The sequence below is a fragment of the Fusarium pseudograminearum genome, chromosome 4 (genome assembly GCF_000303195.2).
Source record: "Fusarium pseudograminearum CS3096 chromosome 4, whole genome shotgun sequence".
Classification (NCBI taxonomy): domain Eukaryota; kingdom Fungi; phylum Ascomycota; class Sordariomycetes; order Hypocreales; family Nectriaceae; genus Fusarium; species Fusarium pseudograminearum.
The window spans coordinates 6,049,437-6,072,658 of record NC_031954.1 but is presented as its reverse complement, the minus strand read 5'-3'; the positions used below and the strand labels follow the sequence as shown (position 1 = coordinate 6,072,658).

Sequence of the window (23,222 nt, the reverse complement as noted above, 5' to 3'; positions counted from 1 at the left end):
GTCTCGCATCCTCGAGATAAAGATATTGAAGCTATTCATAAAGACTATTAAGTGAGTGAAAACAAATGTTGCGGCGAGTTGGCAGCAGGTGTGCCTTGATGGCGACTTCCTTCAGTCATGACAAGACTGAAGGCAATCGCGTTCGATTGGCCCATACTGTCTACTACCTAAGGTAGGTACCCAAGTAGGTGCCGACTTGACCTATGTCTATCTGTATATGACACTCGAAACAAAACTATCCTCTAACCTCGTGACTTTCTTTAAACTCCTAGTCTCGGGTCCCATCGATATGAAGTATGTATCTTGACTGATCTCGGATATTCGATAAGCATTCGTTCAACCATACGTCGTTTGGGAACGCACCGGAAGTTATACACAAGGACGAATTTGGCCCAGTTAGTTCCAAGGGCGCTTCTACACAAATATGTCCAAAGAACCGCATTGGTCATCTCTACGACGCAGAAGGGCCTCAATCGATCGGCCATCTCCATCCGCACGTCCACGGAACGTTTCTCACATCCGCCATGAGTTCAACCGCAGACTCACACTCGGGGATATGGGCGAATGGCTGAGAGAAAGACAGGAGCCTGCCAAGAGCTTCACATTAGGGGACATAGGGGATTGGTTCAAGAACAAACTCCCAAGTCATCGTCCAGAAAGAGGAGGAACGTTGAGAGATACAGAAGACCAGGACATGAGGGAAACGAGTGGTATCAAATCGGCCTCTCCTGCGCATAAAGACGGTAGTGGCCCATCTGCAGATTGGCCCTTGTCAGAGCAAACCCCAGTTACCAATCGCCGAACTGGTCAACAGAGCGGAACAGGAGGTTCAGATCGCCTAGTGGATTGGAACACGCCGAAGAATCTAAGTGAGTTGTTGCCGGAGCGTAGTCTTTCATCAAAAGGGAAAGCAACTACAGGCCAGAGACCATCCACCCACCGAAGATGGAACAACTTCAGTTCTCCGAGACTACGCAACAAGCTCAATCAGAAGGCCGCAAGCGATGGAGCAGTATCGATGAAAGACAGACGAGGGCAAGTGCAAAGTGACGCTTCTGGGGCACAGCCTTTCGTCCCGGCCATGCAAATGATGCCTGGCATACTCGAGGTTCTTGAGGCTAAGAAGAAAGCGAGAAAAAAGGCACGGAACGACCGAGAAAGCTTGATAGAAAGTGGAGATTACCTGGGAGTTCAAGGTATCAACCCACAGACTGGTGTTTTAGATCTTACATCGGACAGTGGTGACAGTGCTCAGAGCGTCAGGACAGAACAAAGGCTATCAGAACTCGAGACTCAGGCCAAAAATGCGACCTCGGCTGTGAAAAGAAAAGAAGCCGAAGCTCAAATTGTCAAAATTCATTTTGACCACGACATTGCGAAGTTGCGGCGTCGGGAGGAAACAGAGAAACATCTTGCTAAATGGCGAAGGGATACACATAAATGGTCATCAGTACAGGAGCCCGACCTGAGTCCTATTGCGCAGTCAAACAAAAGCATCTCAGCGCTATCAAGTCAGTAAAGTTGCCCTCTCATCTCCGTTTTTTTTTTTTTTTTACTAATTCTCCCCTGTTACAGGGCGCAAGTCGCGCCGCGATTACAGCATGCCGAAACACGAAGGTCTTATAGATCCAAGCCTTTCTGAGGATCAGCCAAGTCAAGACCAGCGTCCTGACACAACACTCTCGAGTAATTTGAGATCCAGAAGAAGCACCAACTCATCTGACACGGTAGTCAAGACACCTCATCGTCACAGTCTTGCGGCTCTATCTCCTGTAGCCTTGGACCTTTTTGAAGACGCCACGAGTTTCCATAGCGCGGACGAGCTCGGGCTGGACGAAGACCTGTTCACAGAGCATGATGTTATGCCCGCGACAATTAATGCGCAGGCAGCGGATCTGACATCGGAGATGACTGATGCGCGAGAAGTGAAAGAAAGTCATACCGGCAACAAGAAAGCAACTCGGGAATCTTTTTTAGACAAATGCCCAAAGAAGCAAACAAAGCCAGGACGAACAAAAACACTTGGGACAACGGCCTGCTCCCAAACATTACCAGATCTCTCGACGATAAATCTTTCAGCAGTCAGCCGCGGCACCAACTTGACATTGGTGAAGAACGCATACGAGACACCAAGCTCCCGAGAGAGCAATCCGCGAAAAAGCTCCATGCAAGATTTGACGACAAACCACAAGAAATTCACTATTCAGCCGACAGCACCGAAGCAAATCGTGCCAGAATTCCTCGAAAACCACTGCCGACAAGCAGCAGACCCGACAGACCTTCACAAAACTCCAACAGGACGCGCGTAGAGCTCGCCTCCGATGGAAAGCCGAGAAGCGCAATTGAACTGGGAGCAACTGAAGATGGCCAGTTTAGAGCCGTCTCCAACAGTCCAGCTTCTCCAAAGACGTCAAGCGTCAAGAGTTGGGAGAAAGGCCGACCCACTACCCCAGAAAGAGGCAGAGCGGTCAGTGACTCGAGATCCTCTCACCGCTCTACCATCTCCAACGAGAGACGCGACAGCGTGGCCAGGACTGCGAAATCTACCCAAGACAGCCAAAGAAATAGAAGTCAGCAAAGACATAGTCAGACAGAATCTCACTCAGCCCAATATGTTATACCAAACGATACTCGAGATCAGAGATCACGACAATCACGAGATCTGCGCACAGAACACGAATCAAGACACCGCGAATATGTACGAGGTCAAGGAGGCATGTGCATCCATAAACACCATCATCACTACTGGGTGCGTCCGGACACCATCGATATTTTCCCAGAAAAGAGGACGGCAAATCCAAGAGAGTCTGCACCACAAGCGCAGAATCAATCGGGTAGTCCGCAACCTGCAACACTTCGGGACAACGCCAAGCAGTTCGGATATCTCCCAGACAAATCGTGGGCCGAGCAAATTGCCGAAACCGGTGTCTCTGGACGAGATTCCAGTGGCCAATACTGTGTTGGAGAACCCTCAGGTGCCTTCGAGGCAAGAGCTGCAGGCACAAATGTGCAACAATACAGAGTCGCAAGCAGGAATGTCGGTAACACAGCACCGATGCAGCAGTTTGTCAACATCCACATACACAGAAGACGGCAAGGTTGTCGAAATGGAGGAGACGGGACAGGCCATTCTTCTGGAAGACAGTGCCCAACTGGGCAGCGGATGTCTTCTGTCGGGAATGGATCGCACAGGACACAGCGAACAAGCGATGAAACTTGGTGCGCAGATATCAGACAGTTTTCAAGGGCACCAAGACGCCGAAGACGACACCGCAGATCTTTCCAGCAATAAACACTGTCAGGGTCAAGAGGGAGGGTTGTGGGATGCCATCAAAGAGTTTTTGTGTACGATCATCGAGTACAGCACGTGGCTTTTGAGATTGTACTTCGATACTGTAAGGCCTGTGTTCGATACTAGATCCTCGTATTGGAGTTGCACCAACCGAGAGGACCGCGGCTGGATGAACTTGATGAGCCTTTGTCTCGCGTTACCACTGATATTCGGGTTATCAATGATGTTGGTGTGGGGTATGGAGTTGACGGTCATCACATTGAAGTGCATGGATGAGGACCAGGATTGCATGGCTGATGAAGCCCTGGCTATGTTTCGGCGAAGTTTGACAGGAGTCTACCCCTACGAGTAACTAACAGCCCGGTAGACATGCGGGAAGATACCGGCGACCGGTGCCGGCGAGGCCAGGTCAGGCAGGGTTCAATGGCGGGGCGGTATTCAGTGTTCCAGCCCATCCCGCAAACCGGGGGAGAGGCTTGCGCCGATGGCGGATGCGGAGGTTGATAAAAATAGACGAGTAGACGATTAGATGATTACCATGATACGCTTCTATGGCACAGAATTAATAGACCATGCATTACTAGCACTATCTTCAATTCTTGTGGCTATCTACTAATCTATTCAATTAAGCGTGGATATTCTTCAGGGCACTCACTGCCTTGTGCTGTGCATAGACCGACTGGAATTTGATACTATTAGCTAATCGGCACATGTCTAAAGCTCGGCATTGAATGATACTATTTCAATTGATGTCGTAATTAGGCCGTGGAGTCTCAACAAGGGCAAAACTAAATATTAATCGGAGCTCTTGGACTTTTGACATCGGAGGTTGAAAAAGTGGCGATCCGCCGGCAGGATCGGAGCCAAAAGCCAATGAGTGCCGCGCATTTAACAATCAGTGCAGGAAAGACCCATGCGACTACCCCGCGCTGGCGCCCGTCCTGGGGCTTCCTTCCTTTTTGCTGAGCTTCAATTGCTGACGGCCGGAAACGGACCCCTCCGATTATCGGCGTTTTCCTGCCTTGTATGAAGCTCGTGGAATTGGATGGGAGAGGGGGCCACTGGGTGAAATTTTGTTGATAAACCCAGAGAGAGAACGCCTTCTTTCCAATTCCAGACCATTTCCTGATTTCTTCCTCTTTCAGCTTTAAATTATATCATATTCCCCTTGGAGCAAGAGAGCTTGACTTCTCTCCTTCGTAACAACTACATATTTCCCCTATTCCTCAACAATCACCAAGAGCCAGATTCTTCAAGACGCCTACTACTCTATCACAGTCACGTCACTGAACTCTTCTCTCTGACAAACTACTCGACGGTCTCGCTCGGTGCGATCTCATTGCCAAAATGCCTGCTCCCGTGGGAACTCCTCAGACTCTTTACGACAAGGTCTTTTCAGCACACATTGTCGACGAGAAGTTGGATGGCACGATTCTTCTTTACATTGGTACGTCTCTGTCTGCCAAACCGTGTATCTGATCATTGTGGCTAACAAAAGTTGGTCAAAAGACCGACACTTGGTCCACGAAGTGACATCACCAGTAAGTTCAAGGCCGCTCCAAAGATCTGCATTAGCCGCGAGTATCCGCTAACCACAATCACCAATAGCAAGCCTTTGAGGGCCTCGAGAATGCAGGCCGAAAGGTCCGAAGACCGGATTGTACTTTGGCTACCACTGATCACGTAGGACTTACCAATTGAACTGAAAGCCAACTTACAATGGCGATTATGAAGGAACCCTGCTAACCCCATGTCTCGCAGAACGTCCCCACATCTTCCCGCAAAGCCCTGAAGGATATTGCTTCTTTTATCGAGGAGGACGATTCGCGAACACAATGTGTTACCCTGGAGGAGAATGTCAAGAAATTCGGTGTCACATACTTCGGCCTCGGCGACAAGCGACAGGGTATTGTCCACATCATTGGCCCCGAGCAAGGCTTCACTCTCCCCGGAACCACCGTTGTTTGTGGTGACAGCCACACCTCGACACATGGCGCCTTCGGTGCTCTGGCCTTTGGTATCGGTACCAGTGAGGTTGAGCACGTTCTTGCAACCCAGTGCCTGATTACCAAGCGAAGCAAGAACATGAGAATACAGGTCGACGGTGAGCTGGCCCCCGGTGTCAGCTCAAAGGACGTTGTCCTCCATGCCATCGGTCAGATCGGTACTGCTGGAGGTACTGGTGCTGTTATTGAGTTCTGTGGTTCTGTTATCCGCAGCCTGAGCATGGAGGCTCGCATGTCCATCTGCAACATGTCCATTGAGGGTGGTGCCCGTGCTGGTATGGTCGCTCCCGATGAGATCACCTTTGAATATCTCAAGGGTCGCCCCCTGGCCCCCAAGTATGGCTCTGAGACTTGGAACAACGCTGTTGCCTACTGGAAGTCCCTCCAGTCGGATCCCGGTGCCAAGTATGATATCGATGTCTTCATTGATGCTAAGGATATTGTCCCTACTCTTACCTGGGGAACCAGTCCCGAAGACGTCGTACCCATCACGGGCTGCGTTCCTGACCCTGAGACCTTTAGCAGCGAGAGCAAGAAGGCTGCTGGTCGTCGCATGCTTGAGTACATGGGCCTGACCGCTGGAACCCCCATGGAGGAGATTCCCGTCGACAAGGTTTTCATCGGATCCTGCACCAACGCCCGAATTGAGGATTTGCGAGCTGCTGCCAATGTTGTCAAGGGCCGCAAGGTTGCTGATAACATCAAGCGCGCCATGGTCGTTCCTGGCTCTGGTCTTGTCAAGGCTCAGGCCGAGGAGGAGGGACTTGATCAAATCTTTGTCGATGCCGGTTTCGAGTGGCGAGAGGCTGGTTGCAGTATGTGCCTGGGCATGAACCCTGACATTCTGGCCCCTAAGGAGCGATGTGCCAGTACATCGAACCGAAACTTTGAAGGTCGACAGGGTGCCCTCAGCCGAACTCATCTTATGTCTCCTGTCATGGCTGCTGCCGCTGCCCTTGTTGGCAAGCTGGCCGATGTGCGCAAGCTATCCCACTATACCCACCAGTCCGCCTTCAAGGCCCGTGAGCTCCCCGTCGAGGAGCCTCATGTGGACGAGCGAACCAAGGACGACTCCGAGGAGCGCGAACTGATTGGTGACCAGCCCCAGGACTCTCAACCTCACACCAACACCCTAGTCAGCACTGCCGGCTCCGCTTCTGGTCTGCCCAAATTTACTATCTGGAAGGGCACTGCCGCTGCTCTGGACCGATCCAACGTCGACACCGATGCCATCATCCCTAAGCAGTTCCTCAAGACTATCAAGCGAACCGGTCTTGGGACCGCTCTCTTTTACGAGCTTCGATACAAGGAGGATGGATCTGAGGACCCCGACTTCGTCTTGAACCAGGAGCCTTTCCGAAACACCAAGACCTTGGTTGTTACTGGTCCCAACTTTGGATGCGGTAGTTCTCGAGAGCACGCCCCTTGGGCCCTTCTCGACTTCGGCATTAAGTGTATTATTGCTCCCTCTTTTGCAGATATCTTCTTCAACAACACTTTCAAGAACGGCATGCTTCCCATCCGTATCGACAACAAGAATGACCTGGACGCCATTGCCGCTGAAGCTCGCGCCAACCGAGACATTGAAGTCGATCTCCCTAACCAGCTGATCAAGAACGCTGCTGGCGAGACTATCTGCTCATTTGACGTCGAGGAGTTCCGCAAACACTGCCTGGTCAACGGCCTCGACGATATCGGCCTGACTATGCAGCAGGAGGAAAAGATTTCCGAGTTTGAGCGAAGCATGACACAAAACACTCCTTGGCTCGACGGTTCAGGCTACCTGAAGCGTCCTGGACAGGGTGGTAAGCTGGCCGCCAAGGCCGTGCCCATTCCCAAGACAAATCGTGGTGAGGAGAAGAAGGAACCTCTCGAGTGGTAATCTGGATACAACAAAATGGGAATTCAAATGACTTTACGGCGAAGTGGATATGGTACATGGGTATATGATGATTAGCATTGAGTTTCTGTTTCTTCGAATCTTTTGCTGCGGAGGATAACAAAAGGGGTTGCTGACTCTGTCCATCTCGGTGGATGAAGAGTAACAAAAGTTTGGATTCGATACGAAATCAGTACTTCCAACGAGGTTACGAATTAATATTACACATGATGTGAGCGAATGCGAATGTGAGAATGTATTGAATATGATATGTGATGCTATTGAATTAAACAGAGTGATCAGTCGCTACCATGATGAACAGATGTCTTGACTCTATATCTGTAAGGCTACTCGTTCTATTTCAGTTCTTCACGGAGTATGCCGACGTGCACAACGAATCCCGCTGTTGATCGCAGCTCTTCAGGGAGTGCGTTGTCTGAAACCCTCCAGACATGGAACGAGGCTGAAAATGCTTTGAGCCATGACTCGAAAACTTCGTCACTGCGAAGTTGTTGCCCAATGACGCAGATACATGGCCGTCTTTCATCGCTATCACTCAACGCAGAGTCGGAGAGTCTAAGACGACATGCATCCGCGCATGTCTGAACAAATGGGTCCACGAGAGCATAGTTGTACACGCAATCACAAGCAACAACCGCATCAAAGCTACGGGCGTCGCCAAAACCAACTAGAGAAGGTGTGACTTCATCCGTTTCCCAATCAAGCGTTGTGAAGTGAATATTCGACTGAGGGGTTATAGGACCGTGAGCATTGCGCTTCTTCCTGCCCCGTCCGCCCGTAGGAGTAGACGTTCCCGAGCTAAACGCCGACGAGAAGTTCTCGTCAATATTTCTCTGGAGGAGACGCTGGACATAAGACTGGTCGGTCAGAACATAGCGGGCTACACGCGGGCCAAGGGCTAGGGCGCTCAGGGGTGATATGCCACAGCCGAGCTCGAGGATGGAAGCGTTTGTGAGGTTGATCTTGGTCAAGATTGGGTTTGAAGGAGATGAGAGCCATGTAGCAAATGTTGGTGCTATCTTCCAGATCACTATGAAATAAATTCAGCATTTGTCCGTGTGTAAGAAGTACAGTGAGACTCACCTGCTCCAGTTGTGCCACCTGATCGTGTAGATGAGAGAACGGTGGGAGATTGATGAATGGTGAAATCTCGATCTCCCACTGAAACATCGACTGAAGTAGCACGAGCGTCTATAAACCCAAGATTCATAGTCGGGATAGGTTGAGCATAGAGATAAAAGGTTTCTGTATGTGTTGGTGAGTTTTATACTTGAGCAAAGGATGTTTGACCTCACCTTCTTCCGCATCTTGAACTTCTGGCTCCAGGTTTGGGAGCAAGTCGTTAATGAACTCCATGACTGCAGTTAGAATACAGCGGTACACTTATGCACTTTATAATTTCTCTGGTATGGGATAAATGCAAAATCTTTGTATTTTTCTCTGCCTGTGTTACGGTGTTGTAAGGATCTGATGAGATATTAGATATGACAGCAAGCTACTAATTATGGGGTTAGTATAGGTGGACCCTCAAGTTCATCTTGAATCAGATCAGTTATTTCTCAGTTGGACATTTTAAAAGATCCTGCTTGCTGTAAGTGAAAGACTTGTCATTTTGGTTTGCAATAATTTGGCTGTAAAGTAATTCATCCAACCCAGCTGTGAACACCAGTAGTTTTCTGGATGCATGTAAGACACACATCAAAACTCAACTTCAGGGTAGCTCCCAAGGCAAACGAGCATTTATAAGCGACCCATAAAGAGATCAATTCCGTCCATAATTCACAATTAAAACAAACACAAACACCCAGCTCTGAAAATTGCACAGCGATTTATTTCATAATCATAGGTCTCTCCAAGACCGCCGCAAAAGAAGAAGCCGTGCCCTTGTGTCAAGGGCAATCAGGAAAAGCAAAAAGACAATAGCTCCTCACACTCCTGGCCAACTAACTATGGCATCCGTTGATCCTTCTTTTCATCCAGGTTGTTCCTCTTTCTCTTCCCATCTTGTTCGTGTTTTGCATATCACTGCCGATAGAACCTTTGCTTCTCCTATACCAAACCGTCATAGAGGGATAGCGCTGAGACAATGGTCTCGTCCCGTTTGCTGCCCTCCTTGAACTCCTCCATGTCTAGACTGCCATTCTCATCCTTGTCCATCATGCGGAAGATCTTCCTTACTCGTTTCTCGGGGGTATCTTCGTCTTCGGGTAGTTTGACCATGGAGCCAACCTAAGCATGGTTAGTTAATATGACTCTGAGTGTTTAGAAAATATAAGATCGCTACTGGAGAGCAGCGAGTAGACACTCACCATCTTGTAGATAGCCTCGACAATCTTCAGCATTTCGTCATAACTGATTTTGCCATCGCCATCAATGTCATACAGCTGGAATGCCCAGTCCAGCTTATCTTCCATCTTGCCTCTGCTGGTGACACTCAACGCACAAATGAACTCCTTAAAGTCGATAGTACCGGACTTGTCGCTGTCGAACACGTTGAATACATAGTCGGCGAATGAGCTCGGATCTCCGAAAGGGAAGAATTGTCTGTAAATTTTCTGAAACTCCTCTTTGGTGAGCGTACCCGACGGGCAATCCTTAAGGAAACCTAGAGCTGATGTTAGGCAGCTGTTTTCATGTGGCAAATGCATTGATGTTTGGTGTGTGGGCAGTGCAGAGCACGCGGGAGGCCTGGTGAGGATATGAACTTACCCTTGTACCATTGCTGCAGCTCCTTCTTATCAAAATGGGTAGACTTCTGAAGCTCAACAAGCTGATCTTGAGAGAGCTTGGACTGTCTGAATAAGCACGAAGATGGTTAGTGATGAGCTATCATTGCGATGAGGCCGATCCCCAGGTATAATGACGTCGGTCTCTAGCTTCCGTGGGGATCCGAGGTTGACAAATGCGCTTGCGCCCGATGAAGTTCTGGCTGCAAGTGACGCAACATTACCTCGAGGGCACGGAAGCGACAAATAGTGAGACAGTGCCATGAAGCGACTGGGAAGAACAACAAAAATGTGTCGAGAATGAACTTACGATTTACCCATGACGTTTGAGATTTGAGGTCGTTGTCGGCGAGTAGAAATAGAGCGCGAATTGCGCGATGGTTGAACTCAAGTTGGACGGTTCGGGAGAGTCTCTTTATCTCGAGAGAAACGAAGGACTGGAAGCCGAGTTGCCAGGGATAAGGACAGTCTCAGCGTATTGAAGTGTCGCTTGCGCAGGAGAAAGTATTGGAGAAGGCGACGACGATATTGAAGTCGATGTCGGGAGGATTGGGGGAGGAAATAGGTTACGTCGAAAGCCGGAGCGTAGGGATAAGAGCGAAGCGCTTAATGAGGGGCTGATAATCAAGCTCTCAAGGTCGTGTCGTGTCGCGTGGTGCGAGAGGTGTAGGAGGAGAAGAGTTCAGTCGCAAGTTTGTGGAGGAACGAGATGAACAGGATCAAGTCGTTCAAGGGAGAGGAAAAGTAAAGTAAAGTAAAAGTAATGCAGCCGAGTCGAGTACTGACTGTAGAGTAACAAGAGGAGATGGAATAAATAACTGGTAAGCTACTAGACTCGGGCTAGGTAAGTCGAAGTGGAGGTCACTCACTCACTGCCTTGAAAGGATGGACGGGCAAGAAGTGTGCAGGCAAGGGTGGGAAAGAGCCGGCCAGAACACGAGGCGAGAACGAGAACAAACTCCGCCGGAGTAGACCCCATAGGTAGGTGGTCCTGCCCGGTCTTCTAGGGAATTCTCCAGTAACCCAGGCCCTCCGCCGAGCACGACTTAGGGGTCTCACTCAGTACACCTATAGAAGGTAATGCCTTGGACAGCCCACCTCAATATAGTGGGGGCGGGGTTCTGGAAGTCTGGAGGTTTAGAGCCTGCCCCGCCACAGCTTGCACACCCTGTAAGACTGGATGGATTGTATTGTGATTGGCCAGTCGCAAGTTTATGCTATGGAACTCAACACAACTTGACCGGAAAGAAATCTGGCTTTCCATCAATCTTCCTCATCATCAATGACGAATCGTAGCTAATAAATGGGACTCGACAGCCGCCTCAACAAACCCAATGCCGATTTCGTCTTTTTGTGTTTCCCTTTCTCAAGAATAGCAAGAAACATGATGATCTTTTCCAAATCACAATTATACATGGGTACGTATAATCAGCTGCCTCTTTAAGCAGCCATGTTCTGGGTAGTCACAGCAACGATTAAAGAGGCTATGTATTTTGTCGGTTTCTCAAAGCGTGGCGACTGGGCGAGTGGATAACAGAAAAAGTTGGCCTCCAAGTTCTAGATATGGTATAAAAATAAACAGCCCAAGTGTCTGGTTTGGACAGCATAAAGTGACCTAGTAATTTCGTCTTATACAGGTACTTCCAGCAGCCAACTTTTCTGATGCCCCCCAAGGCCGGGTTGTCCGCTCACATGGAGTGGAGCGGCGTGTGGCTGTGCTACACCAACAATCATAGATGGCTCCAATCAGGCAGGTCTCGGTTCTTTGTCCAGGTAGTTTGGTTTTTGATTATTTCTTGATTTATTCTTGCCATCGATGCTGAGGCTTGTCTTGACTGGCGTGGCCGCCGCTAACCTGACTTCACACTGATCGAGCTTCATTGAGGTCACAGGTCTTAAACAAACAGGAACTAAGCCAACGTTAGCTGGGCGAGATAATTACAGTTAGTACTATGTAGAAAGAAACGGTAGAATGTTGATTTACATTATTAGCGTTCATGTAACTATGCGCCGCAGAGAAGTTATCTGCATCTGCGCCAAGTCGGCGCCATACCACTTTATCTTCAATAAGCTTTTTGCTGAGCCCACCTCGACTAATAGCTAAGCTACTCCTTCACTTTTTCCCGAGCCAGCTTCCAAGCAGAATCCCACGATGACATGCTGCCTACAAGGCTACAGCCAAGCCTGGCTGCCTCTTCTCCCCTTTCCTCTACCCCCGACCCCTGCCCATTATCTAGACCCTCGGCGATTGTCATATGCCTTTATTGATTCGTGACAACCACGGACGACAGGGTTTATCACCCATACCTATCAGTTTGAATCCCATATCCTCTGCCTGCCGATCGATTCATTCGTGAAGAGCTGGGCTACCTGCTGTCTTATTGAAACATCAAATCTCTTCGCACAAGTGACCTAGTCGCTTCTCTGGATCGAGTGTTTATTAATATTGAAATCCAAAAATTTCAGTGCTTGAAATATACTACAGGTAGATTTTAAACCGAGGTATCTTAACCACAGTCCCGCCCATGCATGCTATCCTTCCCAAATCATGATGCTGCCTTACTCCTATCCGTTTGCCAGCCCTGAGAACATCCAATCCAATAAAGAAACAGTTCCGTCTGCATCTCCTGAGACGACATCCACATATAGTCATTAAACTAGACAACTGCCGTTGCCAGTATGCTCTTCAACCTACAACAGCCTTCATGCTCAAACTCTCAAGGAACCCGCTAAGATCCTCCTTCTTCACTTCCACTACACAATGCTCGAAACTATCGATCCGCACCCGTGTGTTGGTTTCTGACACTACTTCTTGGAATGCAATGCCGAACTTGTTGAGGCCAAAGCCCTTTTCGTGCTCGGCGTCTTCATCATCTGACGCATCGGAGTCTGAGCTGTCGGAATCCTCTGACTCCGTCTCGAGTTCGTCATCATCATCACCCGCATCTCGTCGAGCTGCGCGTTTGTCCTCTCGCACCTTTTGTTTCGCCAGACGTGACTCTTCCTTCTTCTTGAGCTTTGCTTCTCTTTCAGCTTTGCGTTTCTTTGCGGCCTCTCTGTCAAGTAATGTCGTGTTTGGGCCGCCTCCGCCACCTGTGCCCACCACGACATACACACCTCGTTTCTCATTGAGGCTGGCAACGACAAGTGGTGTACCACGGCCTCCGTGTGAGAGTTTACCGTGAGTCTCTCTTTCTTGTTCAGCAAGAGCCTCGCCTACCCAAAGCGATAATTTGGTGAGTGCTGCGGGGTGAGTAAAAAGTGAGACGTCAGGCCCCTCCTTGATCACGCACATGCGGAACGCGCGGAGGTGTTTAATCTGCTTTTTGTTGATGAGCGATGTCCCTGTACGATAGATTGCTCGGTGAAGAAATTGAGCAGTGGGGAGCCCGGCTTTCAGCGCGTCGATACTGGTTTGATTGTTAGAGGGTGTGTTTTTGGACTTTCAGGAGAGAATACACTTACTTTTCGAGCGCGTCGTATGCCTCCCAGAACCGATCAATCCATTCTTGCCCTTGAGCTGCAAGTTCGACTTCTTCCTCGATTTCTCGACCATCCTGACGGGCAGCTATAGCAGAATCATCGTGCTGAGCATGTTTGCCAACTTCCAAAAGGGCACCAATGACAACTCCCACATCCTGAGCACTCAACGTTGCGCGCCAACCCCAACTTCGAACGAAGCCCCATCCATCTTTGGCGCCGGCACGATCCTTACCATCTGTGTCAACCGATGGCACCATCTCGTCGAGGTTATAAAGTGAGCCGTATTTGAGCAATTTCGCTCTCAGCTCGCGCTTCAGCATCATGTCCATGTGGGTATAGCTTTGCTTGCATTGAGCAAGACTGACTCCCATTTTTGCAAGTAATTTGTGAAGCCGCTTAATGCCCGTCTCACTCCAGGTTTTTAGGCGTGAAAAAAGGTATGGCGAATGCAGCATGCTGTCGTAAAGACTCCAATGGCGAATAAGTAGAAATCTGGGCTCAGGGGACAATCGGATTCCAGTGTCTTCCGGGTTTCTTGCCGTGGTGGGAATCACACCCGTATTTTCTATAGCAACACGCCCATTTGTAATCTCTGGAGGGTTTAGTCGCCTCACCTCGTCCCGAAGAAGTTGTCGTATTCTGGTTCCCCGAATTCCCAGCCAGCCTGTCGGACGACTCCTGTCGCTCTGTCTGACGGGTGCAGCAACGCCTGCTGATGAGCGACCGTAGATTTCCATGGACGTAACTCCAACTATCGTTAGCCATAGGAGATCATTGTCTTCTCTACCAAGCTCGGAAGCAAGCGAATACATCATCGAAGATAGCGGTTCTGAGAAAGAGGAACCGACTTTGTAGTACTGATGAAGGATGGCCTCGTTTCGCTCTCGCACTCGCAATAGTCGTCTCCGTAGTGCGCGAGCTGATGGACCTGCAGGTGGTTGAGCTCCGGAGGGGGGTTCGACTGGATCGCTTGACAGCCCGACATCGAGTTGCTGTAAGGAGAGGAGTCCTCTTTGCTGGGGACGTCGTGGTGATTCTGGGATTGAGCTAGACTAGGCGAAGGCGTTAGTGAAGTCTGATTGAAAATGGCTGGGTATCTTACTGAGTTACTCCGTCGACGTTGTCGGGGCCTGTCGTCATCACTATCGTCCTCTCCATCTGACCAACTCTTTCGTTTTTGACCAGCGTGCGTAGGTTCCTCAGCAGCGTGATTGCCGGTCTCGTCCTCGTCATCAGTGTCTTCCAAGTCGTCACCATCATCATCAATTTCGGGCATGTCTATTAGAGCAAGGTACGCGGTGCGCTCAGCCTCCATATCCTCCTCAATATCGCCATCATCGAAAACGATGATGCCACCTTTACCAGGATTGAATACTCGAGTGATCTTCCCCCCATCGACTCCAGCCGGGCTCCTCGACTGGTACGAGGATGATATCTCGGTTGCTGGGTCAAGGGGAAAGCCGCCGAAAACATTTCCAAGATTCCAAGGCCGATGTGCGTCCATAACCCAAACCTCTACGCCGCCATAAGGAGAATCATCGCCTTCGGATTCGAGCCCCAACAATGGGCCCAAGTCAACCATGCCTCCTACACCGAGGCATACAACGATACCACCACTGCCGCCCTGAGACTCCATCATGGGCATGACCAATTCTCGTCCGGCTTTCTCGAGATCGGTGTATCCGGAAACGGGCTGGATCTTGTGTGGAATATAGTCATGTTTGAGCAATCGAGTAAGGATTCGGCAAGCACAAAGAGCATCGGGTTCGAGGGCGACCAGAATAAGTACGGGTGGGGAGAGCGGGTGTCTTGTTTGCTGGAGGTGGATGTATAATTTCGAGATCAAGGACCGTGGAAGATACATGATTGCGAGTAATTGACAGCGGTCAGGTCGCTATGTTTATGTGCGACAGGTTTCATGAGCGTATAGTCGAGGATAGCTGGGTCGAGGTCGGTTGCCAAGGGGTGAAGGCGGGACGCGTAAAGTAGATATTGCTTGAAAAAGTTTGGGATGAAAGAATATATGGGATAAGGAAGGACTGTGTTGAGAGTATACCAGAAATTAATGTAATAAGGCAGAGGCCAGTACCGCGCGCTCGAAACGAACAAGTAAAGGCGCAACTGTATCGCTATGTTATATCAGTACCAACGCAATGGAGACCCTAGCTGCGTTGCTTTGACGTTGAATTGAGATTCAATTTGGGTGGACGTGTTTTTGGCGACGCGACTGGATTGAATGACGCGCTTTCCCGCCCTAGTAAATTGGCCAATGCTGCCACGCGAAAGGAGGACGAGAACAACCTCTGACAACTGCCCCTCCTTCCATTTTAAGTACTTTCCATTAAAGACACAATTACTGCATAAATTTAGCCAACATACACTCAAGTCGCTACCAGGGTACCTAGGATGTGGGAAGCCTATAAGCATGCATAAATTTCACTGTGAGAACAGGCCACAATGAATAAATTCCATGATCAAAGATGCTTCAGATTCCTAGAAGTGGTTTGGTATCAAATCTGGGCATTCGAACTCGTAATATATGGGAGGGAGTACAGGATAAATAAGGCAGGCAGGTGCAAATACGAACCTCACTGGGGCAGGTACTACCTACCTAAGTTTGGGATGGGTAACAGTAGGCAGGTACTCCACAAGGGGAAGAGATGCTTATCCGTCTACTTCCCCAGTATAACTCACTTTATTCAACTTTGTCTTGATCATTCTATCTATTCTTGATGACATTCAAATCGCCGAGAAGAAGAGGAAGAAAAGGAGCAACTACTCTTTTATCTCCTTACCGAGAAACTTGTCGCAACGGACTTTCTTATTAAGCAAGAACAAGCCTTCCAAAGACCGGTCAAGACACTACGGATACCGTCATGGCTTATCCGAACCCAAGCTTGCAAAGCTGCAATGCTGCAATGCTTGAGTAGGGCACAGTAACGCCAAGGTCTCTGATTTGCGCATTGTCTCCGTTTGTCAAGTGTGCATTATGCTACTCTCCTGGTGCATATGGGTTACCGCAACCAAGCTCAAGACTCTTTCTTGTGGTGTTTTCCTCGCTATCGCGTACGATAAGGTCTAGATATCGTAGACACGGGCTTTATCTGCCCGGGGTTGCAGACGCATTCCAGTCGGAGCTTGATGGTTTCGATCCAATATGGCAGCTGTGGTATTGCGGCCCGGCCACCGACACTTAGGCATCCCATGCAAGACGGAGCACTAACCTTATTGTTGCGGACCGAAGCCACTCGAGTGTCGCGACGTTGAGGTACGCAGCAGGAGAAATGGAGACATTGACGGGTCCCTAGTCATTGCATCAAAGTTACAGCGTAGCACCGCACTTCCCTCAGAGCAAAGCCGGTGACGGACAGGCCTTATTTCTGACTGCGTCAATTAATTATGACCAGGGGCAGTGGATTTATCGAGCTATTGGCATGATCTAACATGGTATTAGAGTTGCCGGATCCCTCTCAGACTCATAACTTCAACAAGCCCACCTATCGATTGGGTACTGTATCTATCTATACATATAGTGGAACAGCTGCCTGTCTCCAGCTTCAGTCTCCACGCATTATATGTATGCGGATTCAAACCATCAACCAAAGCCCTAGTTCTTACTACGCGGACCCTTGCGATCCTTGCTGTGCATGAGATAGCTAATTTTCTTGCATCCATCTATCTGCCTCGAGCTCGCAAGTTCGACCACGTCACAACTGGGTTGCATTACGGTCGCCGATCATTGTGAACTCTTCTCAAAGGAGTTTCGGTTTGTCCCGATGGCTTGGTCCACGCCGCTTGTCTCAAGAGCCAATTCATAGCACCAACCACGCCAAAAACCCCAACTTTACCGGCCTCTCGGGAGTCTTCTGGGTCTTCTTCCGCCCTCCCTTCCGCTGTGCTGGGAACCGCCCTTGTTCATCCTCCCATTGTATTGGCTGTTTGTGAGCATTAAAACCGGCACCTGCCACACAGTCCGGATTGCTGGGCCCTGTGCAACCTCGCGTTCAACCACTGCCCATTGTCAGAGCTAGCTGGGTATATCTTGTGAACCTTTGTTGGCACACTTGATACTGTGTACTACTGTCAGTACTTCAAACTCCGGTCACATCTCATTCTACCCACATTACCAATAAAGCGTTCCCCGTGGCACACATACCGTACCTTCCACTCGGGACCAAACCTGGGTATCAGTCACCGGCATATACGTTTTCGACCCACCACCACCTAACCTAGGCAGGCTGTTATTATCATCACCTTTATATTGCCCTCCCCTTGGCTTGTTGCTACCGATCTGGAAGGGTAACACCACCTTCTCATGTATTCCCGCCAAACAATACCCTACTCCTACCACAATTGTCCCTTCTCGACTACAACTCACCAGAAGGGTCTTGAAGCAGAAGTTCCTCAGCAATGGATCACAATGATTCCGAAGAGGACCCAACATCGGATTACGGAGATTCTATAGCAACCTCCGAATTCACATCAGTCAACACGAGGGAACTTTACTCATACGAACACGGAAGGTAGGTAGAAAATCGACATACATGGCATTTTATGTTCAACACTAATCTGTTAGACGTTATCAAGGCTTTCTACGTGGTCGCTACGGCCTGCCGAATGACGATGCCGAGCAAGTTCGTGAAGGCTTAAAGCACAAGCTGTATTTGGACTATCTTATGGATGGCGAGCTGTTCCTTGCTCCGATTGGTGATAACCCACAGAAGATTGTCGACCTTGGTACTGGTGTTGGTATGTGGGCACAAGATGGTAAGTATCTCCCTTTCCCCAATGACAGCGCTCTCAAATTGACCCGGGTTGCATGTCAGTCGCGGAGAACTTCCCCAGTGCACGTGTTATAGGAACAGACCTCTCGCCAATCCAACCACATTGGACTCCTCCGAATGTCGAATTTCGCGTGGAAGATCTTGAGGACGAAAACCGCCCTTGGACGAGCATCTATGCAGATGCAGATTTGATCCATGTCCGAGCTTTGCTACAAACACTGCGTAAACCAAGGCAACTATTAGAAAGGGCTTTTGAGTGAGTGGTGATGCCTGTAATCTTCTCTATAACAACTAACTGAATGATCCCAGAAAGCTGAAACCAGGTGCTTGGATCGAGATACATGAGATTGTCCCTTTCGTGTTTTCTGACGACGACACCGCTGGGTATGATCACCCTATGAACAAATTCTACCGACTAGTCGAGGGCCCATTCACTGAATTATATGGCTGGAATTTACGCTTTCCTTTCCAGATCGTTCAAACGGTCGCTGATGTCGGCTTCATCAATGTCAACGAGCGACACTCATTCACACCTGTAGGCCGATGGCATCAGGAGGCAAAAATGAGAGAGATGGGAATATTCACACAAAATATTCTTGAAGACTGGGCTACGGCCATGCTTGATCGCCCAAGCATTATGGGGCTTACAGAGGAGGAGGCACATGAGCTTTGGCATAGCATTTTCGAAACTTTTAACAATACGCGCATCCACGCACAGCTCGATTGGATCGATTGCTGGGCGCAGAAGCCACTCTGATGGACAAGCAGAGAGACTTCCATTATAATAGCGAGCCCCCATGGTGGTTTTTTCAACCAAGGCTGATAGCTATCAGCACGCATAACGCTTGCATCTCCGCTCGACTTGCGCGATTAGCTAGCCAGCCAAATCGGATGCAAGCTATGTAATTATAGTGTCTGGGGTAGCATGGATGAAGGTTACGTTGCATGGACCTTCTGGCTATTGAAACGCAACACAAGAGCAAACAATGACCCGTCATATAGCACTACTAATCAGCCCGCCGTGGCTTATGCTGGGTATTGAAACAGGAAACGGCAATGTAACACAATGTGGAGGGGTCTTAGGGCCCTTACATATACTATCTCTCCACTGACTAAGCTTATGATACGGGCTACTGTCGAGAGCCTGAAGTTGAACAAGTGTAAAAGAATTAGGGCCCTCAGGCCTGGGTTCCTTGTTTTTTCTCTCTTAAGAAGAATCTGTATTCGAGATAGTGAAAGAAGACTGCGAGTAACTGCTGGATAGAAACACGTTTATGATTCCCCTCATGTCGGCCTTTATAAAAGGCAACACAATGTTTATATATATGTGTGTGTATGTGTATATGTATGTAAGCACCCGTGTTTTTTTGGTGCTATCATTGCAGCCATTCTCGTTTGATAAATCTTGTCGCTGAATGCACAGGGGCACAGAAATGGTGCGTAAGTATATGCTGGAAAAAACAAACGAGGCATGTTGTACATCCATGTCTGACAAGCAAACATCCCACAAAATATGGCTCAAGGTGGTATAGTTTCCTTTCTAAGAAGAAATAGCAAACCGGAATAAGGAAGCGGAACAAACCAAGACGAAAAGTTATTGATGCACATGTTGTATAGCAATGCGTTCACTCTTGTCGTTAATTCCCAAACGTGTTGCCACCAGGAGGGGGAGGGCCGCGTCCCATGCCTCCCATACCGGGCGGCATACCAGGCATTCCTCCACCAAAGCCACCACTGAAGCTTCCAAATCCACCCATTGGGGTAAAACTGGCGGTATCATTGTATCCTGACATCATAAATGTCCAATCCATCTCTCCGGGCTCGTCGCTTGAGGCAACAGAGCCTGAATTTGCTCGCTGGCCGTTGTGGGTGGTTCCAGGGGTCATTTGTCCAACAGATGGGGCAAAGCCTGAAGAAGAAGGCGTCGCAACTTGTGGGATGCCGATTTGAGGTTGAGAAAAATTAGGAGCTTGTCGTCTCTCTTGCTTTGCCCGACGACGCGCTGCGACACGTTCACGCAGAGGAGCGAGAAATGCTGGTCTCCGCGGCTGTCGACCGGCAGCAAGAAGGGATGCTTCATGTGCATCCCAAGCTTTGACAAAGTGGCCACCGAATGCCATGTGCATAGGGTTATGGTAATTGTTCATGAGACCACGTAGATCGTGGTTCTTCTCGATAGCGTCCCACGCACGTTCTACCATGGGACCAGAGACACGATGCCGCAGCTGTTGGACAAGGAACATGTATGCAGGGAAGGGGAAGTGATGCATGGAGTACCACTTGAATGGACGCAGTGACTCGGAGGACTGAACAATGTTATCGTACTCGATCATCTGTGTAGCTTGAAGGAAAAGACTGTCCCTCTCAATCTCCTTGAGTGGAACATTATCAGAGTTGCTGTGCATTCGAACAAGAAAGCTAATGATGCGCATCTTGCACAAGGCTTGACGAGTCATTGTAAGAGTAAAGAAGTGCAGGGGAATTTTGGGGTCACATTGGCTGAGGTATGTACCTTCAATGTGTGCGCAGTACCCGTCGAGAGTATACTCAGGACCGTCTTGGCCAGCAAGCCGGATTATCGCCTGGTTCTTGTTCGCAGTTGCCCCCGCAGGGCTCTTATCCGTGTTGTTCATCTTGAAGCTGTCGCGATTGCTATCGCTCGAGACAGCCATTGCGAGTTCAACCCTTGTTAGAGAGAAAAGCATTTCAGTTGGTCCGGTGTGAGGAGTGGGGAATTCTTTGCCATCGACATGCAAGTCTGAGTCGTTGACATTCATTGGTATTTTGCAATCACCGCCGGTAGAGAGGGCGGTAACTGTCGATCCAGCCATTTCTCCCAACCGTCGGTCATATCCCACGAGTGTCCACCATAGTCGACGACGTTGCTCAACTTCAAATGGTGGTAGACCAAACTGTGCTGGATCTCGATGAAGACCCATCCGCTGAGCAATACGAACAGCCAACCCGATCAAACAGAAGACTTGACGAGGATCAACGAACCATCGGACAGCAAACTTGGTAGAAATTAATACAAAACTCAAGACTCTGACGCCCAGGACAAACTTACTAGGTAGAGGATATATGCCTGTAGCAGAATAGGATCATTGACTCTCATAAAACCAGCTTCTGTAAGTGCTTGCTGGGTACCAGCATGGTATCTCGCTAAAAGCTCTTTTTTCGTTTCGTTGAATCTCCTGTAAACTTCGGCTTCCTCAAGGGACGTGATTGCCATGAGATACATGGCAAACATGAGGGCTTCGATGTTCTTGGGTGCATTTTCGACATCGGAACTCGCCTCGATAATCTGCCCTTGAACAGTGGGAACATGTGTGATTTTGAGCAACGGGTTAATGTTGTCGATATATATTTGCCAGAGTTGGAAAATGTGTATAGTGGAAGGATGGAGGTTAGAGATAGGGACAGGGGCACTCCCTATGATGAAAGGAAACCCGTTAGTTGCAAACATGCGATCAAAGGCACGATGAATGGTGGATCCGACTTCAGGTTCTTCATCGGACGAATCTTGGAGCATGTGCTCGCTTGCCCGAAACTGTTAAGAGATTAGACGGGTGCCATGTTACGCAGGGGAGATATTTGAACAAGATACCTCTTTGTGATAAGAAAACCAGGCTCCTCCACCGGTCCTACAGGAATATTAACATACGGTTCAAAATCCGTGTATAGATGTGATGTGCAGGGTGCGTACTTGTGCTCTGCGTTGGACGGAGCAGGGGATGAACTAGCTTCAGGGGTCGTCTTCAGGCCTTCAAAGTCGTTTTCAAGCTCATCAACATCCTCGCCTGGGGGGCCATCAGGCCTTAACTCATGACCGATAGCATCAACCTTGACTCCATGCTCGGCCAAGAGATCTTCATATTTCTTGAGACGCTCGATAAGGTCCTTTTCTTGGAGGCGCTTCTTCCGGCGACGAGGAGGCTGGGGAGGTATAACCCGGCACTCAACCTTTGCTTTAACACAGTTGGCGCATGGCTTATTCTTGTCGCAACGAACCTTGCGTTGTTGGCAGAGAACGCAGCTGGTACCTCTGGTCAACTTGAGGCCAGAAGGGTCTTGAAGTTGCTGCTGGTGCTGTGGGCCCGGGCCAGGGACACCGGGGATGCCATTGGGATAGGGCATGGCAAGCCTTGACGGGGTCCGGGTGAGAAGGTCTCAAGAGCCGGAGTGGTTGGACCCGATAGAGTGGATACTATAGCCCGGAGCGCAATAGCAATGGGCAAAGCAACTGTCGGGCCCGGAGTGAGTGAGCACTCGGGTGGTGGGCACTGAAACAATGCACCAACAGCACAGCTGTATGTGTGCTACCGAACAAATGGCGCGCAGACGAGTCCCAATGAGGCGACCGCTGAGTCAGTATCAAAAGACGTGCTGCGTCAAGTCTTGTATCAGCCCTACAGCTGATCAAGGTACCGACCGTGATGTACCGTTTCTGTAGGGACCAGATACGATTGATTCGGTGTTCAGCCAGTGACAGGTCTTGAAGACAAGGGATCACCACTTTGCGAGAGAGTGTTTGTTTGATCCTCTCCGTCGGGCCCGAAGCTACAGCACGGGAGCTTACTGTACCTTAGTAGGCAATAGGTAGTTTACGTCGCTTGGAGGCCGTGCTTTAACATGAGAGGATTATTGAGAATCTGAAAGGATGATTGGGTGGTTAGCTAGCCCCTCTCTGTTGCTGACAAGATATCGGTACCTCTATGCCAGTGAAGCAGCAATGGGATATAACAGATTGGAAAACGGGGTTTAAAAAAGGAGTCGAATACTCCCAGAGAGAAGACTTTCGGGTAGCAAAAGGGCAGGAATTGGCCGAGAGTTGTTCAAGTTAAGAAGGCAAGAGTGCTCGTGTCCGTCGGTCCCGAGGAGGGGACTTTCCTGCCAGGTTCGCGACTTTGATTTCTCAATGGGGTATAGCTTCATCACTCCCGGATCCGACCTATTGATTCATCCTTCACCTTCGGGGGTTTGTTCATCTCAACCCAATTTTCGTCGGTGGATTGTTGCTATGTTTTACGA

At 49.3% G+C, this 23,222-nt stretch overlaps 8 protein-coding genes across 8 annotated transcripts, besides 1 other annotated feature; 4 read left to right on the top strand and 4 right to left on the bottom strand.

Moving 5' to 3' along the window:
- Positions 1-424: 424 nt before the first annotated feature.
- FPSE_05865 (uncharacterized protein) lies at positions 425-2,309 on the top strand (the record flags this gene model as incomplete). The annotated part of the gene is made up of 2 exons (XM_009258983.1): positions 425-1,511; positions 1,576-2,309. The coding sequence occupies 2 exons, from the start codon at positions 425-427 to the stop codon at positions 2,307-2,309; spliced, it is 1,821 nt and encodes a 606-aa protein (XP_009257258.1).
- Positions 2,310-2,612: 303 nt separating this feature from the next.
- FPSE_05866 (uncharacterized protein) lies at positions 2,613-3,644 on the top strand (the record flags this gene model as incomplete). The annotated part of the gene is made up of 1 exon (XM_009258984.1): positions 2,613-3,644. The coding sequence occupies one exon, from the start codon at positions 2,613-2,615 to the stop codon at positions 3,642-3,644; it is 1,032 nt and encodes a 343-aa protein (XP_009257259.1).
- A 995-nt stretch (positions 3,645-4,639) lies between these two features.
- Positions 4,640-7,180, top strand: FPSE_05867 (uncharacterized protein; the record flags this gene model as incomplete). The annotated part of the gene is made up of 4 exons (XM_009258985.1): positions 4,640-4,739; positions 4,802-4,833; positions 4,901-4,975; positions 5,054-7,180. The coding sequence occupies 4 exons, from the start codon at positions 4,640-4,642 to the stop codon at positions 7,178-7,180; spliced, it is 2,334 nt and encodes a 777-aa protein (XP_009257260.1).
- Positions 7,181-7,533: 353 nt separating this feature from the next.
- FPSE_05868 (uncharacterized protein) lies at positions 7,534-8,554 on the bottom strand (the record flags this gene model as incomplete). The annotated part of the gene is made up of 3 exons (XM_009258986.1): positions 7,534-8,228; positions 8,282-8,443; positions 8,494-8,554. 3 exons carry the CDS (start codon positions 8,552-8,554, stop codon positions 7,534-7,536), a joined length of 918 nt encoding a protein of 305 aa, XP_009257261.1.
- A 693-nt stretch (positions 8,555-9,247) lies between these two features.
- On the bottom strand, positions 9,248-10,245 carry FPSE_05869 (uncharacterized protein; the record flags this gene model as incomplete). The annotated part of the gene is made up of 4 exons (XM_009258987.1): positions 9,248-9,427; positions 9,508-9,803; positions 9,908-9,993; positions 10,235-10,245. The coding sequence occupies 4 exons, from the start codon at positions 10,243-10,245 to the stop codon at positions 9,248-9,250; spliced, it is 573 nt and encodes a 190-aa protein (XP_009257262.1).
- A 2,068-nt stretch (positions 10,246-12,313) lies between these two features.
- On the bottom strand, positions 12,314-15,271 carry FPSE_05870 (uncharacterized protein; the record flags this gene model as incomplete). The annotated part of the gene is made up of 5 exons (XM_009258988.1): positions 12,314-12,348; positions 12,488-12,551; positions 12,620-13,334; positions 13,390-14,459; positions 14,510-15,271. 5 exons carry the CDS (start codon positions 15,269-15,271, stop codon positions 12,314-12,316), a joined length of 2,646 nt encoding a protein of 881 aa, XP_009257263.1.
- Positions 15,272-17,817: 2,546 nt separating this feature from the next.
- FPSE_05871 (uncharacterized protein) lies at positions 17,818-18,948 on the top strand (the record flags this gene model as incomplete). The annotated part of the gene is made up of 4 exons (XM_009258989.1): positions 17,818-17,930; positions 17,984-18,174; positions 18,234-18,447; positions 18,501-18,948. 4 exons carry the CDS (start codon positions 17,818-17,820, stop codon positions 18,946-18,948), a joined length of 966 nt encoding a protein of 321 aa, XP_009257264.1.
- A 556-nt stretch (positions 18,949-19,504) lies between these two features.
- Positions 19,505-19,540: a microsatellite.
- A 288-nt stretch (positions 19,541-19,828) lies between these two features.
- Positions 19,829-22,328, bottom strand: FPSE_05872 (uncharacterized protein; the record flags this gene model as incomplete). Its single annotated transcript, XM_009258990.1, has 3 exons — positions 19,829-21,205; positions 21,259-21,741; positions 21,792-22,328. The coding sequence occupies 3 exons, from the start codon at positions 22,326-22,328 to the stop codon at positions 19,829-19,831; spliced, it is 2,397 nt and encodes a 798-aa protein (XP_009257265.1).
- Between the last annotated feature and the right edge of the window lie 894 nt (positions 22,329-23,222).